Below are 14,321 nucleotides of genomic sequence, written 5' to 3'. Positions count from 1 at the left end.
ACCAACTAGAGCACACTCTTAACACTGTAAATTCAATCATTTAGTTTGGAAACTAAGAAAATTGACAATATTTTTAGCGAATCATAAATAAAATGAGACAACAATTGAAGTTGAATTGACGAGTTGATCAAGAGAAGAAAAATGAAAATGGTTCGCTTTGAAAGGAATCATTCAAATTACGAATGAATCAAGAATCGTGAATGGATGTGTGATAAACACAAATCAATCGTTTTATAATATGCGTGCGCATTGATTGGAAAGTCCATTCGGCACCGGTGAAAAATAAAACTAAGAAAAGGCTACGAGATGATGTTGGTGTATGTGTGTGTGTATATGGTGTAAGGTATCGTTTGTTAAACAATTAATTTTGTGCAAAATTCTACGATTTACAAAATGTTTCTTTTTGTTGCTGTTTATTTTTTATTTTTTTAAAACCAATTAACAATTTTAGCGATACCCAACAAACCCTTCTGACCTGGTTTTGCTTTGTTTGTGTCTTTGCCTTTTGGTGCAGCTTTCTTAAGCTCCTTCACCGGGACAACAATATCATCGTCGTCATCGTTATTTTGTTTGGATTTTTTGCTGTTGCTCGACTTTTTCGATGAGGATGAGCTGCTATATTTCGATTCGTTGGCAGCCTTTGATTTGCCATCACTCTTGCGGGAACTGCTGCCGCTGGCACTTTTGCTGCTGCTACTGCTGCTGCTTGACTTTGCATCGTTGAATTCGAATTGCGATTTGCGTGACTTATCATCGGAGTCCTTTTGATGGCTTAATTTTTGCGCCGACATTTTTGGCACGCGCGTTTGACGCTCCAATTTCGTTGGACAGCATTGAAATGGTCGATAATCGTTCGGTACATAATTATTGCCTTTGCGAGCTGATTGCGCTTGATGAGCCATTCCAACATAGAAACATTCGTCATCTGTGATATAACATACAAAAACATTTTGTCAGATTTGGTTTGGTCTTTGGAAATATTTTGTTGTTGTTGTTGTTGTGATTTTGATTGATTAAATTAATAATTGTAATCAGTTTTTTTTGTTGTTGTTGTTGTTGTTGTTGTTGTTGTTGTATAAATTTAATTTGATTAGAGAGATATAAAAAAAACGAGTCAAAAAAGGTTAACGATTTTTTGTTCTTTTAGAAACAGAAACATTCGCAAACCCAAAATAACAAAAGTGAGTGAAAAAAATACAAATCAATTTAGCGACACTATGGCTGTGGTTGCAGTTTGTCGATGCGTTTGTTTTTTTTTTAACTACTTTTTAAACGATACGATTTGCTTAATATTCGTTTCACCCATTTTGTTTGGTTAGTGATTCTTTTTTCTTTTTATTTTATTTTGGTAATCGATTGAGAGTAATTCGAGTATTACTTTCAATAATATGCGGGCATAGCTCATGGTTCTATCCAAAATAAAATAGGAGGTCAATCGTTTTCATCGGTCAAAAATGAACCAATTTAAAAAGTAGCGGTGTCAAAAGCTTTTTAAAACAAAACAGATCTTTGTTGTTGTTGTTCAATTGAAAACTAAAATAATATTAACTGACAAAATGTTTTTGATGCTGACAACAGATACGCAATGCATTTTTTACAGAGATAGAATACTTGAAAATTGGATGAACATTGATTGAATACCAGTCATTCTGTGCGTTTGTTTGTGTGGACATGTATGTGTATGTGGCCGAAATATCCCGGTTACAAATCGTTCCGTATTCGTTTCGCACAATTTTTTTGTTTGTTTCTTATCATTTTTATTCGTTCCAATTTTTAAGTTTTGTCTCTTGACATAATTTTCGTTTAAATTTTTGATTTTGATTTTGTTTTACTATTATTACTTTCACTTCACAAACACAAATTTAATTAAAAAAAAAAAATAACAGATGAGAGGATCTTGTGTTGTGTGCTTATTGTTTTGGGTTGGATGGATGGATCAATCTCTTCTTTCCGTAATTTTGTGGTCGAATATGTTTTACAAAACGAACAATAAATGTGATTGAACTTAAATTTATTGCGAATCAAACCCGAAGACGATCATAAGATGGTCGACTATTCACTTATATGCCTATAATTAATATGTTTTGGTCAAACAGTTTCACTCTCTCTTTCTCTCTCTCTCCGAGTGAGAGAGATAGAAATAGAGAAAGAGAGAAAGAGAGAAAGAGAGAGAGGATAGATTGCAAATCAAGATATCATCCGTAACAATTTACACGAATCTCGTTTGAGCCAAATGTTGTATCAAACATTGTGTCAGCTTTATTATGTAATTTCCGATTGTTTCATTGCTTCTACGTTTTTTTTTTTTGCTTTCAATTTTGATATCGAGCAAGAGAGCAGCTGTAGGTGGATTAGTTGCGTCAATACAAATGTCTTTCTGTAAAATTCTGTTTCATCAAAACAACATTCATTCATCAAAGGATGTCTAGAGATAGATAGATGCAAGTGAGATTGGGCGGCCGTGCAAATTCCAATTGAGCGCTTCGGCTGGGGTAAGGTGGTAGCCGCAACGCGTAAGGTATACTAAAATCGTTTGGAAACGTGATGGTATTCTTGTTTAGTTATCGGACGAACGAGCTTTCATCGTGGTGTGACTAAAAGTGGGCAAAAATTGGTGTGATTTTTGTTGTTGTTGTATTTATACTGGAGGGAGATTCGATCGATGATGATCAGCCAAGAGGATATAAATGCGACCAATGCGTTTCGATTTGGTTTTTGGTGGTTTTGTGTGTATGTATGTGTGATTTATGGCTTAGTTTTTTTTTCGGGGGGGGGGGGGGGCGGGGGCATTTATTGGTTGTGATTGTTTGTTTGGTTTGGTTTTGGCAGAAAATCCATAGAAACAATTACCTAGAAGTTTTTGTTCAAGTAATTTATGCTTTTGAGAATTATCGTCATCGTTCAGATCACCATCGATGATGGTGAGATAATTGCTATCATCGAGGTAGTCACAGTGAGTGTTCAGTTCGAAATTAATATCATTGGTATTTTCATTGGTTTCGTTGTGGTCATTTGTGCTTACGAGACTTGTGAGAAGATCTTTGAGAAAGATCCACATAAAATGTATGTCTAATTGGGTAGCGGCGGCTGGGGTAGCTGTTTGCTTGCTATCGACTATGTCATCGATGTCATTGCCATAGCTACTAAAATTATCGTCATTATTAGCAGTTGAATAGGTTTGGTCAGACCCTAATTTATTACTTATCGTTCTTCGATTCGCGGGACGTTTTAATTTTTTATTTGCTGAGCGAATACGTTCAAACGCATTGCGATTGGCTGTTGCATCGGTACCACAATCTTCAACTTTTTCGGAATCAGCGTCATCATCCGTAGCACCTGCTTTAAGTTTATTTCAATAATGTGAGAGATTAATGGTCAAAATTACGCAGTTTGCAGCTTTTGCTTCGCTTGGCTAATATTTTTTTCTTCTTCTTCATTTTTTTTTTGTTGAGAAAGAGAAAGTAAAAATTAATGACACGCATGCAAACCAATTATAACATTTCGACAAACACAAACTTTGATTGGGGCCATTTGTGGTTGTCGAAATTGACACAATGATAACAAAATGATCGAAATTGAAATGACGTTTAGAAACATTTTCCTGAATGAATGCTTTTCGTTTTTGAGATGAAATGTTGTTTTTTTTTCCCTTTTCTTTCTGAATCGAATTGCGAGTGTTAACGTGGTTAGTGTGACAATAAAAAAGCAATATGGAACGTCCTTACTTTTCTGATTAATTAGCCACTGCAGAACGCGTTTTTCGTTCTTGAGATTACCTGCAAATGAAATGGATGTCAACAATTAAAATGCGGTTTTAAATAATTTGGCGGGACAATTAGAAAACCTACCATCATACATGATTGGAACGCCCGTTTCATAGTATACTAAAGCCGGAAATGCAAAAATGCCGATTTCATGGGCAAGTTTAACATCATTCGATTTGACAAATTGGATTCCGTGTTCATCAGTGTCGTCATCGATTGTTTCAAGCTCTTCCAAAATGCTTGGGCATGACGCACATTTGTCATCATCTACGCGAAATTTCAAAATTTGGGAATCATGAAAATGAAATTGGCAATCATGAAAAAATTCGATCAAAAATAAAACCGAAGAAAACTCACAGAAAAATACGGCCAAATGTTCAACGTCGTTGATTAAAACTTGCAATGTTTTGCGATCGACTGATTCAATAACATCTGGATTTGATTCGTACAAATCCAAAACCCATTCCAAGATCTCATCCTCTTTCATCAAATCTCCCGAGTAGATCGTACGGAACTTGTTGCGATAGAAGGCAAGTGCGGGCAATTCAGCCAAATCGTATTCCTTGTCAATACCTTCGTCCGATGTTTTCACGAAGTCAATGTTCTTCTCTTCGCATTCATCGTCAATATTTTCCAATTCGTTCAAAATCTTTTGGGCTTTCTTGTCACCTTCTCTATCTGTTTAAATAAAACACACACGATAAAGCCCGTTTCGAAATTTTGATTGCATCATCACAAACTTTCTTCGAATTTAACTTACAGAAGAAAACGACGACATGATCATTTTCGCCCAGAATCTTCTCGAGCATCTTTGAGTTTACCTCCTCGATTTTGCCTAGTGCATGATGGAAGAGTAATGAAAAAAATTATTGAAAATTAAATGGTAATAAAATTGAATGGCTTACCTGGAATTTCCAAGGTGTTTTCATCGGTGAGCCATGACAACACTTCATCTTCATCCTCGAGATCGCCTTTGTAGAACAATGGATCACGATTACGGAAGAATACCAACTGAGGAAAGGTCTTGATGTTCAATTTCTTGGCCGTAACTGTGTCTTCAGTTGTGACAAAAATGATACCCGCTTCGTCCAACTCATCATCAATATTTTCCAAGTCGTCTGAAAAGTCATCATCAGATTCGTTTTTGTTTATTTTTGAAATGAAATCGAAATAAAAGGTTTTTGTTGTTGGTTTTTATATGATTTTACAATTATTTCAAAGCGTTTTTTAAAGCTTTTAAACTAATTGTTTATTCATATATAGATGTGGGTGTAAATTTCAAGTTAATTTCAATACTCGACGGGGCGGTGTATTGAGAACGGCTTAACAACCATTTTTTTTTATCGTTTTAAAGAACTTGAAATAAAAGGTGTATTGGCATACCTAAAATATCATCACATCTATCACCTTCTTCGCATGGACCGGTGAAATAGGCAACAACATATTCGTGGTCCTCAATAAGATCTTTTAAAATTTCATCTGTCACCTGTTGAATATTGGATAATGTAACGTTTTCCCTCGAGTCATACGCATACGCACACACACAATCACTCTACATTACCTCTTCAATGGTGGCAGTTTCTTTTTGCACAATCAACCATTCCAAAACTTCGTCTTCGTTCATTAAATCACCTTCATACAATGCTGGGATTTTATCTTCGAAATAAACCAAAGCTGGCAAGTGATCCAAACCGTACTCCTTGGCCTCATCAGCATTGTCAATACGAACGATGACAATACCTTCCTTTTCTAACTCATCATCGATATTTTCCAATTCGTTAAGCACACGCATGTCTTGTTTGTCATCCTTATCGTCTGCAATATGGAGCATGCATAACAATCTTGTTGCGAACACTGTTGCTCAAACGATTTCAAAATATACTCACAGAAAATAACAGCCAAGTGTTTGGTGCTCTCTACCAGTTTGTCTTTCATTTCGTCAGTTACTTCCGGAATTTCTACATTTTTTGTGAGAATTTTGATATGAAAAAAAAGGTAAAATTACTTTCATTTTCATCAGTTTTTATTAGAAGCAGAGCTCTCATTTTGTATATGCCTATATTTCGAGCTATTAGTAGTTGCTATTTATAGGCAAAAGCTGTTGATTTTTTGAAATAGCAGCTACCGAGTTCGCAGTACAAAATTCCAGATTTGGAAAGTCAAATTGAGGCTGATCCGAGCGGAATTCGGCAAAAATAACGCGATTTAGCATTCCCATAGGGAATGTCTAGTGAAGAACCTTACTTCTAGAATACATTGGACCAGGTTTTGCCGAATTCCGCTCGGATCAGCCTTAATTTGACTTCCCAAATCTGGAATTTTGTACTACGAACTCGTTAGCTGCTATTTCAAAATATCAACAGCTATTGCCTATAAATAGCAACTACTAATAGCTCGAAATATAGGCATATACAAAATGAGAGCTTTGATTAGAAGGATGAATGTTTATCGCTTACTAACCCACACTGCACATAAAAATTTACGTCTTCTTTTCCGAATTGCAGACGTTAATTTCGATCAGATCAAACGATTCTTACCTGAATGGCGTTTTTGGTGGATGAGCCAGCCGAGCAGGTCTTCTTCCTTCATCAAATCACCTTCGTAGATGTGTGGAATACCACGCTCGTAGAATACCTAAAAGAAAACGTAAGAGATCGTATCATTGGAATAAGTTCTTTGAGATTAAATTGATTTGGGCTTGTTTACGATTGTTGGAATTTCGTCAATGCCCCACTCTTCGGCTTCCTTGTCATCATCGATCTTAACAAAAGCGATATCATTTTGGTCGCACTCATCATCAATATTCTCTAATTCATTGAGAACTTTTTGTGATTTTTTCTGATCCTTGTCATCTATGGAGAGTCGAAAGGAGAAAAAAACAGAAATGGCACAACCAAAACTCATTAGAACAATTCAAATGAAGTGACGCTGAGAAAATTGTGAAATTTCCAAGTTGAAACTCAAATAAAGTTTGAAATTGGCTTTTAAATTCATTTTTGGCTGCAATAGTAAAATTACCGTGTCTGAAATAAGATAATAAAAGCAACACTTATACTAAGACATACAATAAAATCGGTCAGAAGAAACTCCCTTAAATCTAAAAGTTGATCTGAAAGAATGGCTTTTTCCCTACATAGCCTTAGGTCTAGAGTGATACATAAATTGGATATAGATTTAAGTGGTTTGCACACGCACACACAATATCGTCTACAAAAAGGGAAAAAGGGTGGAAAAAAGTATCGATTTGTTTTGTTTTGTTTTTTTTTGGTCTAAATTGCGGATGAAGGGAAGAAGACAGAAGAATGGGATATTAAATCAATTGATGTGTTGTTTTTGTTTTGTCAACCATTTTGCTTTTCTTGCTCAATGCAAACAAAATAACGGTGGTGATTTGAAAAGAACAGAAGAACGCAAGACAGAAGACAGAGAATGGGAAACAGTGTAACAGACAGAAACAAGTGAGAGAGAGACAGAATGTGGAGAGTGAAATTGTACAAATGAGCTTACAAAATAGAACTGCTACGTATTGCATCTTTTCTAAAATCAGATCCAACATCTCATCAGTTACGTCCTCTATACTCTCTGGTGATTTAATGAAAAGAAAGTTTAGAAAAAAATCATTGTGTAAAAAATGCATTGTAACAGATCGGGAAGAAAACGGTTTACGAGAAAGCGTCAGGTGAAATACCAGATGTTGTTTGCTGTTCCAACCATTTCAAAACGGCTTCCTCATCTTCCAGGCGGCCCTCAAAAACGGTCGGGATGCCCTTTTCAAAGTACAACAATGACGGTACACTATCGATTCCATACTCTTTGGCCTCGTCAGTATTATCAATTTTCACAAAGTTGATGCCAAGCGCGTCACACTCATCATCAATATTCTCCAGCTCTTCAAGCACTTTTTGCGATCGATCATCGTTGTTATCATCTGAAAGCATACATAAAACGATTAGTAGGCTGTTCGTGGGGCATTCCGATGATAACACGATTACGGGACATGGATCCGATACGTACAGAAAAGCACGGCCAACGTGTCTCCGTCTTTTACCATCTTGTCAAGTGCCTCCTCAGTCACATCTTCAATCTCATCTGGATTCAGTAGTAGCATGGCAAATAGTAGCCGAAGGCAACCACGGAATGGTTTCATAGCGGAAATAAAAGAAAACATTTATTCATTTATCCGTCTTGATTTAATGCGCTTGAGCGTATTGTCTGTATTCGAACCTTTTTCCGTTTGCGATACGAGCCAATGCAGAATTTCTTCTTCATTAAGCAAATCGCCGCTGTAAATGTTCGGCACTTGTTTCTCAAAATACACAATGGCCGGTACACTTTCAATGCCGTAGCCGCGCGATGTGCGATCATCATCAATTTTCACAAATTGAATGCCATGCTTATCACAATCGTCATCAATTTTCTCGAGCTCTTCAAGCACCGTCATTGAATCGTCTATTCCATGATCATCTGCAACGATACACGGGAAATACTTAATTCTTCTCTTCGTTTTGGGGTGCAATTTCAAGTGCCAGTTGTCCTCCACTTACAGAACAATACGACCAAATTATCCACATTGCCAATCAATGTGCTCAACGTTTTGGCTGTTACATCTTCGATAACCTCTTCATCGTCACCAGTCGATTTGTTCTCAATCAACCATTCTAATACATCCTCCTCTTTTGATAGTTCTCCTATTTGTGTGTGTGTGTTTTTTTTTGTATTGTATGTGCACAAATCAAATTTCCATGTTAAGTTGTTTCAAAGCAAAACCAAATTTCTCACTCTCAAACTACTTGCATTTCTTTTGATTCGAAATGAAACATAAAACTGACCAAACATTTTGTTTGAACGAAAAACAACGAACGCAAAAATTTCATAAGACGAAACATGTGTTGGATTCACTGTTAAAATGTAAGCAGCAAGAGTGTACAAAAAAGTATCAACCGAAATTAAATGTCCGAACCTTCATACAAAATTGGAATTTGATGTCGGTAGTAGACCAATGCCGGCAATGCGCCAAGGTTATATTCGTCGGCCAATGCTTCGTCGTGTATTTTCACAAAACCAATGTCCAATTGATCCGCTTCGTCGTCGATGTTTTCGAGTTCTTGCAGCGCTTTTGTGCATCGTTTGCACTCTGGCTTGTCTAAATTGGTGTGTGTTTGTGTGTGTACAAGCAAAAATCAAGACATTCGATTCAATTAACAAAATTTGCAAACGAAAACCAAAAAAAAAAACTACTACAGAACGAAAATATGTTTGTTTCGATGTTGGCAATAACTCAATTGGATCAATTTTAAGCAGGATTTTCTTCCTACTGTCAAACAAAATTATTATTTAATCAATCATCATGATGATGCTTCTATACATATGGGTATGTGTTTATTCGAAAAAGAATGAAAAAAATAAAACAAGGAATCGAGTAAAAAGGGCGCAAAATCTACGAATTATTTTTCTGGGTAAAAATGCATTCATTTCATATTAATAATAATTGAAGTTCAGTTTTAATGCGAGAAAAAAAATCAAAATGGTTATTTATTTAAAATTAAGAAGAATAAGAAAATGTTTGGTGTTGTTGATTGGGATTCATTGATGATCACAATGTTATTTACAACGATGATTTCGATGTTAGGCCTGTGATAAAAAGCTCATATTTATTCGGGTGTTTGTTGTTGTTGTAAAATTGAAATCCATTAGCCAAAACGAATCTACCAACAATTTCTTTTGCATGCAACAAAATTTAAATCAATTATATAAGTTGTTGCTTTCGTCTCTTTCATTTTTTTGAAATCGTATCCAATTGCACAGCCAAATTGGTTGCTTCACATAAATATTCAAAAGAAGTTTCTGATCGCGATTAATACGTTTCATTCATTCATTAATTTCATTAATTTCATCATCATATGTGTCGTAGTGTGTGTGTGTGTTGATGCACTGTCTCTCTCTCCCTCCCAGTTGAGTCATACAGTTGGAGGGATTTGTGAGAGCGAGAAAAGCAGAAGTGTATGCGGTGCGCACAAAATCTATTACAACGTCTGCACTCTGTGATGTCGAAATTGCACGAAATTTGAGTTATTTCGGCAGTCAGCCTAATTGCCCAGCACAACATAGTTTTAGCACATTCATCGCGCAAATCGATCATCTCAACACAATTATGTGGCCGTTGAAATTTCTTCTTCGTCTATTTTGAAGCAACCTATTTACAGCCATTAAAATGTGTAGTGAAAACAGCAACTGATCGGATTAAAATGGTTACACAAAAAAAACACAGAAGAAAACAACAACAACAACAATAATATAAAATCGAAACAAAAAACCAGAGAAAATAAAACAATTCTATACATATACCCATACTCTGTATTTATATATGCAATGTCGTGTAGTGTGATGAAAACGGATCGATATGCAGTATAGACAGAAATGAAATGACTACAAATACTCAAAGGAAATAAAGGAAGAAAGAAATTACAGCAAGGAAACTGAGCGAGAAAATGAAATAAAAAGACAAAAAACAGAACAAAAACAAGCCAAAATAAAAAGGCACGAACAAACTGTGCGATTTTAAGCGTGTGGAAAATGAACATATGTCTCTGCTCATTGTGTCGGCATTCGTGAAATGAGCCACACATTCAATTGCATGCAATGCATCCCATCTGGGATCACTTGATACAAACGAATGTTTTGTTTTTTTTTTGGTTTTTGCAATCTGAAAGCCCACCAGAGAAACTAAGAAGACTAAGTATAAACTAGCATCTATTGGCGCAGCCAATTATAATTTGTTGTTTGGGTTTGTTATCGATCCGAATCATCAAGTGGCCACTGGAAATCGATTGAAAATGAAATATATAGGGGGAACGATCGAGAGAGAATAAGAAAAAGAAAAAACAGAGACGCCGACACGGAAAATAGCAAACAAAGGAGATCAAAAGTGTATGCACTTAGACATCCGACATTCAAGGTTGATACAGCACATCTAATTTTAATCAGGCGACGAACAATGATGGACATTTTTTTTTCTGTTTAGTACATCAACATTAGATTAACGGGTGATTAAAAGAAAATTATTCACAAATTACGTATGTTTAAGAACAGCGAGAAAAACTATGTTTATTCTATCATATTGCATTCGAGTTTTATGGCTTTAAGTTGTATGAGATCATTTTATTTCTTAAACCAATTTGATTGTTGCTTCAGGGGCTAGGTAGCTAAGATGTTGGTTTTGGTTTTGTTGGGCTTAGTTTGGTTTTTTTAATATTTTGAATAAAATTAGAATTCCATTGGTGATTTGATTATGTGAGACACAGATTGGGTTGTTTTGTTGTGCTAGTTGTTGGATTAGAGAATGCTTTTTTTTGTGTGTGGTTTGAAAAATGTAAAACTTACTTTCCGTAATCGCTTTTCCCCTTGTTTCACAAGTGCTATGGTCAGGACCTAGGTACGGTTTTTGTTTTAAATTTATATTTTAATTTTGATTAGAATAAGAAATTGATTGAACATTGATTCAAAATTCGACAACTGTCGATCAAAGACAACGACGACGACGACGACCTCGGAGATAATAACAACGACGCAGAAATCTCCGTCGATTTGATTTTGTGCGTGTGCACGTCTGTTTAAGTTCACATGGTTTTTTTTTTTAATCGAAAGTAGTACATGTGTGTGTGTGTGTGTGTGTTTGATATATTGTTTTTTCCCAAGTATCCCATTATTGTTTGCATCGTTTGATAAATGTGTGTGTATGTGCAGATAGTATATATATATATATACAGTAAAATTTGTTTTGTTATGTATTCACTTTCTCACTGGAGATTAGGTGAAGTGCCTCAAAAAAAAAACTGGTGCCAATTCAAACTAACTAATCAAAATTGAATTCTCTAACTAATCAGACCAATTGAAGAAAACAAAAAAAAATATCACAAAAATCGCAATAAACCAAAAAAAGAGATCCTTGTAGCTGTTTTAACTGTTGAATGCAAATCATGTTCCTCACCCGATCATGATTTGCATTTTCAATAGTTAGAGAAAATTGTTTCGGATTTGCACCGTATTTAATGGTAATCACTCACAGAATAAAACGGCTACATAATCGGTTTCTTCGATAATTTTCGCAAGAATTTTCGCATTGACTTCTTCGATACGGTCCGGAAGGTCCATGGCTTCTAATGATGTCAAGAAGTCGAGAACACCTTCCTCATCCATGAGATCGCCATCATAAATAATTGGCTCTTTCTCTCTGCAAAATGTTAAGCAATGAAACAAAAATTGAATTACGATTTTATCAACGGAGCGATTCAAGGATCCAATCAAATGAATCGAAAAGTAGTCATTGTTTTATACAATCGATGTTTGATACACTCAATTTGTCTGATCCTTGTTCAGCTCGAATTGAAAACAATTTGGAAACGTTGAGTAAAAAACAAGGCCGCAGAGCGGAGCGAAGCGAAGCTCTGCGTTCTTGAGTTTTTAGTTACTTAATCTATTTTGTTGTTTCACAACAAACTATTTTTTGGCGCACTACATGAAATGTATTTCATCAAAGTAACTTTGAAGTAATATATTTATTTGCAAAATGAATTACAAGATCTTGGTTTTATTTCTTTTTTGAAATACACTGCCTTTGGTTTAAATTAAATAAATAATATGAGCATAGAATCTAAAATCACTTCAATTCTGTCCAAGACTCAGAAAATATTATACGAAAAATTAATGTAATTTTTAAACAACATTTTTATTATGCACTTATTTGTCGTTACTGCCACTGTTTTGAATTAAATAAAAAATATGAGCATAAAATTCAAATTCACCATAATTTGTTTTAACACTCAAAGGAACTCGAAGTATCTAGGAAAAAAAAGCAGATTAGTAGCTCTACATTTCATGTAGTGCTAAAAACCGAACGAACAAACAGAAAATGTTGTCAAATCTCATTTTTTTTTCGTTCATTTCTCGATAGAATAATGCCATTTTGAATGACTCATTTACCTGAAGTATGTGAGTGCTGGGAAGTTTTTGATACCATATTGTTTAGCCAGTCGTTTGTCGTTTATTTTCACAAAATCAACACCAAACGAATCAGTGTCATCGTCGATTTTCTCGAGTTCGGCCAATACTTTATCACAAGTTAAACAGCTTCTTGCATCTGATTTGATGAGGATTGTTTTTTTGTTGTTTCAAATCGAAAATAGATTAATTTAGATATTCATAGACATGATGAAATGTTTTTCAAAGTAAATGAAAGAAAATATTTGTATTCTTCTGGCAAATGGAAATTTCGTCAAATCTTTTGTCCGATTCAAAACTGTGTGAATGCCACGGAAGACGTTACATATTCAAGGACTCGCTATGGGTCAATCAAAGATCAACAAGGGAAACCGATTATATTCGGTGTTTATGTTATGTATATTTCCATCGATCGTAGGCTCGGTTGCCCACGTTTGCGTGAGCAATAGGATGATCATAGCCAAATCCAATGTCAAACGCTCATCTTCGATAAATGAGAAACGTATATTTGAAATGTTTCGTACATTTTCAACGTAAACGCCTACATTTGGCTGAGAAGATGTCGTATGTGCTAGCCGCGCTAAGCGTTTCACTCTTATTTCTTTTCTCCTCTTTAACGTCATTGTTAGTGGTTTGTTATTATTGTTGTTGATGTTGTTATTGTTGTTGCCAATTGGTTTTTATTTGTGGACATTTGTAGTGCGGTGTATTTTTTGTGACTATCATTTTCGCGCGCGCATTCTCTCTCTCTCTCTCTCTCTCTCTCTCTCTCTCTCTCTTTTCCTTTCTCTGTTTTTCTCCTTGTCACTGTCTCTGTCACTCATCCAACGGAGAAACGAACAGAAACGACCAAGCCGCCGAGTGAATATACTGTATGAAATAGAGTTGTTACTTCATGCGATCGCCTTTTAAACATTTTTATCACCCATTCATTTTGCATGAATTGTTATTCTCGCTCTCTTTCTCCCTCTTGTCGCGCGCATATTCTGCTATATTTTCTGCACATTAGAGGCTATCGTTTGAAGATGTTGTTGAGTTGATCGACAGGCTCGATGAGTATTCATCGCCCTGAACGAAGTATACTCACTGCTCGTGTGCTACTCGATGTGTATAGAATCGAATATGTCATTCGATGGTTATTTTTGGATTACAAGGAGAAATCATTAGACATGTATTTTCTTCTTCTTCTTCTTCTTCTTCTTCTGCTTCTGCTTCTGCTCTTTTCTGCTTGATTATCGTTATTTTCACATAATTCGTTTATTTTCGTTTATTATCATTACTCATTTATTAATCTATTTCGCGCTGTTCGTGAATTCAAATTTTTCACGCTTTTGTTTCGTCGTCGTCTGCGCGATGTGAATGAGGCTCACAAATCTTGTCCCATTCCGAAAATGATTGTGTGGGCTTACGTGTGCGCCTTAACGTGGATCAACCTTTATATTTTCGTTTCATTGTATTTTTAACATCCTCCGGTTCTTATCACAACTCATATTGTCAAGCTATTTTTTTTTCATGTGTGTGTGTGTGTGTGTGTGTGTGTGTGTGTGTGTGTGTGTGTGT

General features: G+C 35.5%; 2 protein-coding genes across 35 annotated transcripts in view; one reads left to right on the top strand and one right to left on the bottom strand.

Annotated features, from left to right (window-relative positions):
* Positions 1 to 14,321, top strand: part of LOC129577464 (kynurenine 3-monooxygenase) — a 55,394-nt gene that overhangs the window by 29,408 nt on the left and 11,665 nt on the right. The gene's annotated exons all lie outside the window — the stretch shown is intronic.
* Positions 1 to 14,321, bottom strand: part of LOC129577457 (uncharacterized) — a 28,488-nt gene that overhangs the window by 9,057 nt on the left and 5,110 nt on the right. For 7 of the 34 annotated variants that reach the window (XM_055464489.1, XM_055464490.1, XM_055464494.1 and 4 more), the window contains 21 exons: positions 12,744 to 12,900; positions 11,828 to 11,994; positions 11,145 to 11,192; positions 8,725 to 8,907; positions 8,309 to 8,452; positions 7,989 to 8,228; positions 7,779 to 7,853; positions 7,453 to 7,692; positions 7,272 to 7,346; positions 6,471 to 6,616; positions 6,302 to 6,398; positions 5,651 to 5,722; positions 5,326 to 5,579; positions 5,148 to 5,250; positions 4,670 to 4,882; positions 4,525 to 4,599; positions 4,122 to 4,442; positions 3,849 to 4,031; positions 3,726 to 3,776; positions 2,851 to 3,336; positions 476 to 925 (listed from right to left, as the gene is read on the bottom strand). In XM_055464489.1, coding sequence (XP_055320464.1) covers positions 476 to 925; positions 2,851 to 3,336; positions 3,726 to 3,776; positions 3,849 to 4,031; positions 4,122 to 4,442; positions 4,525 to 4,599; positions 4,670 to 4,882; positions 5,148 to 5,250; positions 5,326 to 5,579; positions 5,651 to 5,722; positions 6,302 to 6,398; positions 6,471 to 6,616; positions 7,272 to 7,346; positions 7,453 to 7,692; positions 7,779 to 7,853; positions 7,989 to 8,228; positions 8,309 to 8,452; positions 8,725 to 8,907; positions 11,145 to 11,192; positions 11,828 to 11,994; positions 12,744 to 12,900 — 3,780 coding nt within the window. The remainder of the gene's footprint in view (positions 1 to 475; positions 926 to 2,850; positions 3,337 to 3,725; positions 3,777 to 3,848; positions 4,032 to 4,121; positions 4,443 to 4,524; positions 4,600 to 4,669; positions 4,883 to 5,147; positions 5,251 to 5,325; positions 5,580 to 5,650; positions 5,723 to 6,301; positions 6,399 to 6,470; positions 6,617 to 7,271; positions 7,347 to 7,452; positions 7,693 to 7,778; positions 7,854 to 7,988; positions 8,229 to 8,308; positions 8,453 to 8,724; positions 8,908 to 11,144; positions 11,193 to 11,827; positions 11,995 to 12,743; positions 12,901 to 14,321) is intronic. The other 27 variants (XM_055464501.1, XM_055464502.1, XM_055464506.1 and 24 more) reach the window with 8 other exon arrangements.

This window comes from Sitodiplosis mosellana, unplaced genomic scaffold (assembly GCF_009176505.1).
Source record: "Sitodiplosis mosellana isolate CC-2019 unplaced genomic scaffold, AAFC_SMos_1.0 Smas_scaffold_6197, whole genome shotgun sequence".
In the NCBI taxonomy this organism is placed as follows: domain Eukaryota; kingdom Metazoa; phylum Arthropoda; class Insecta; order Diptera; family Cecidomyiidae; genus Sitodiplosis; species Sitodiplosis mosellana.
Note: the sequence above shows the minus strand (reverse complement) of the source record. Positions and strands in the feature narration are given on the sequence as shown.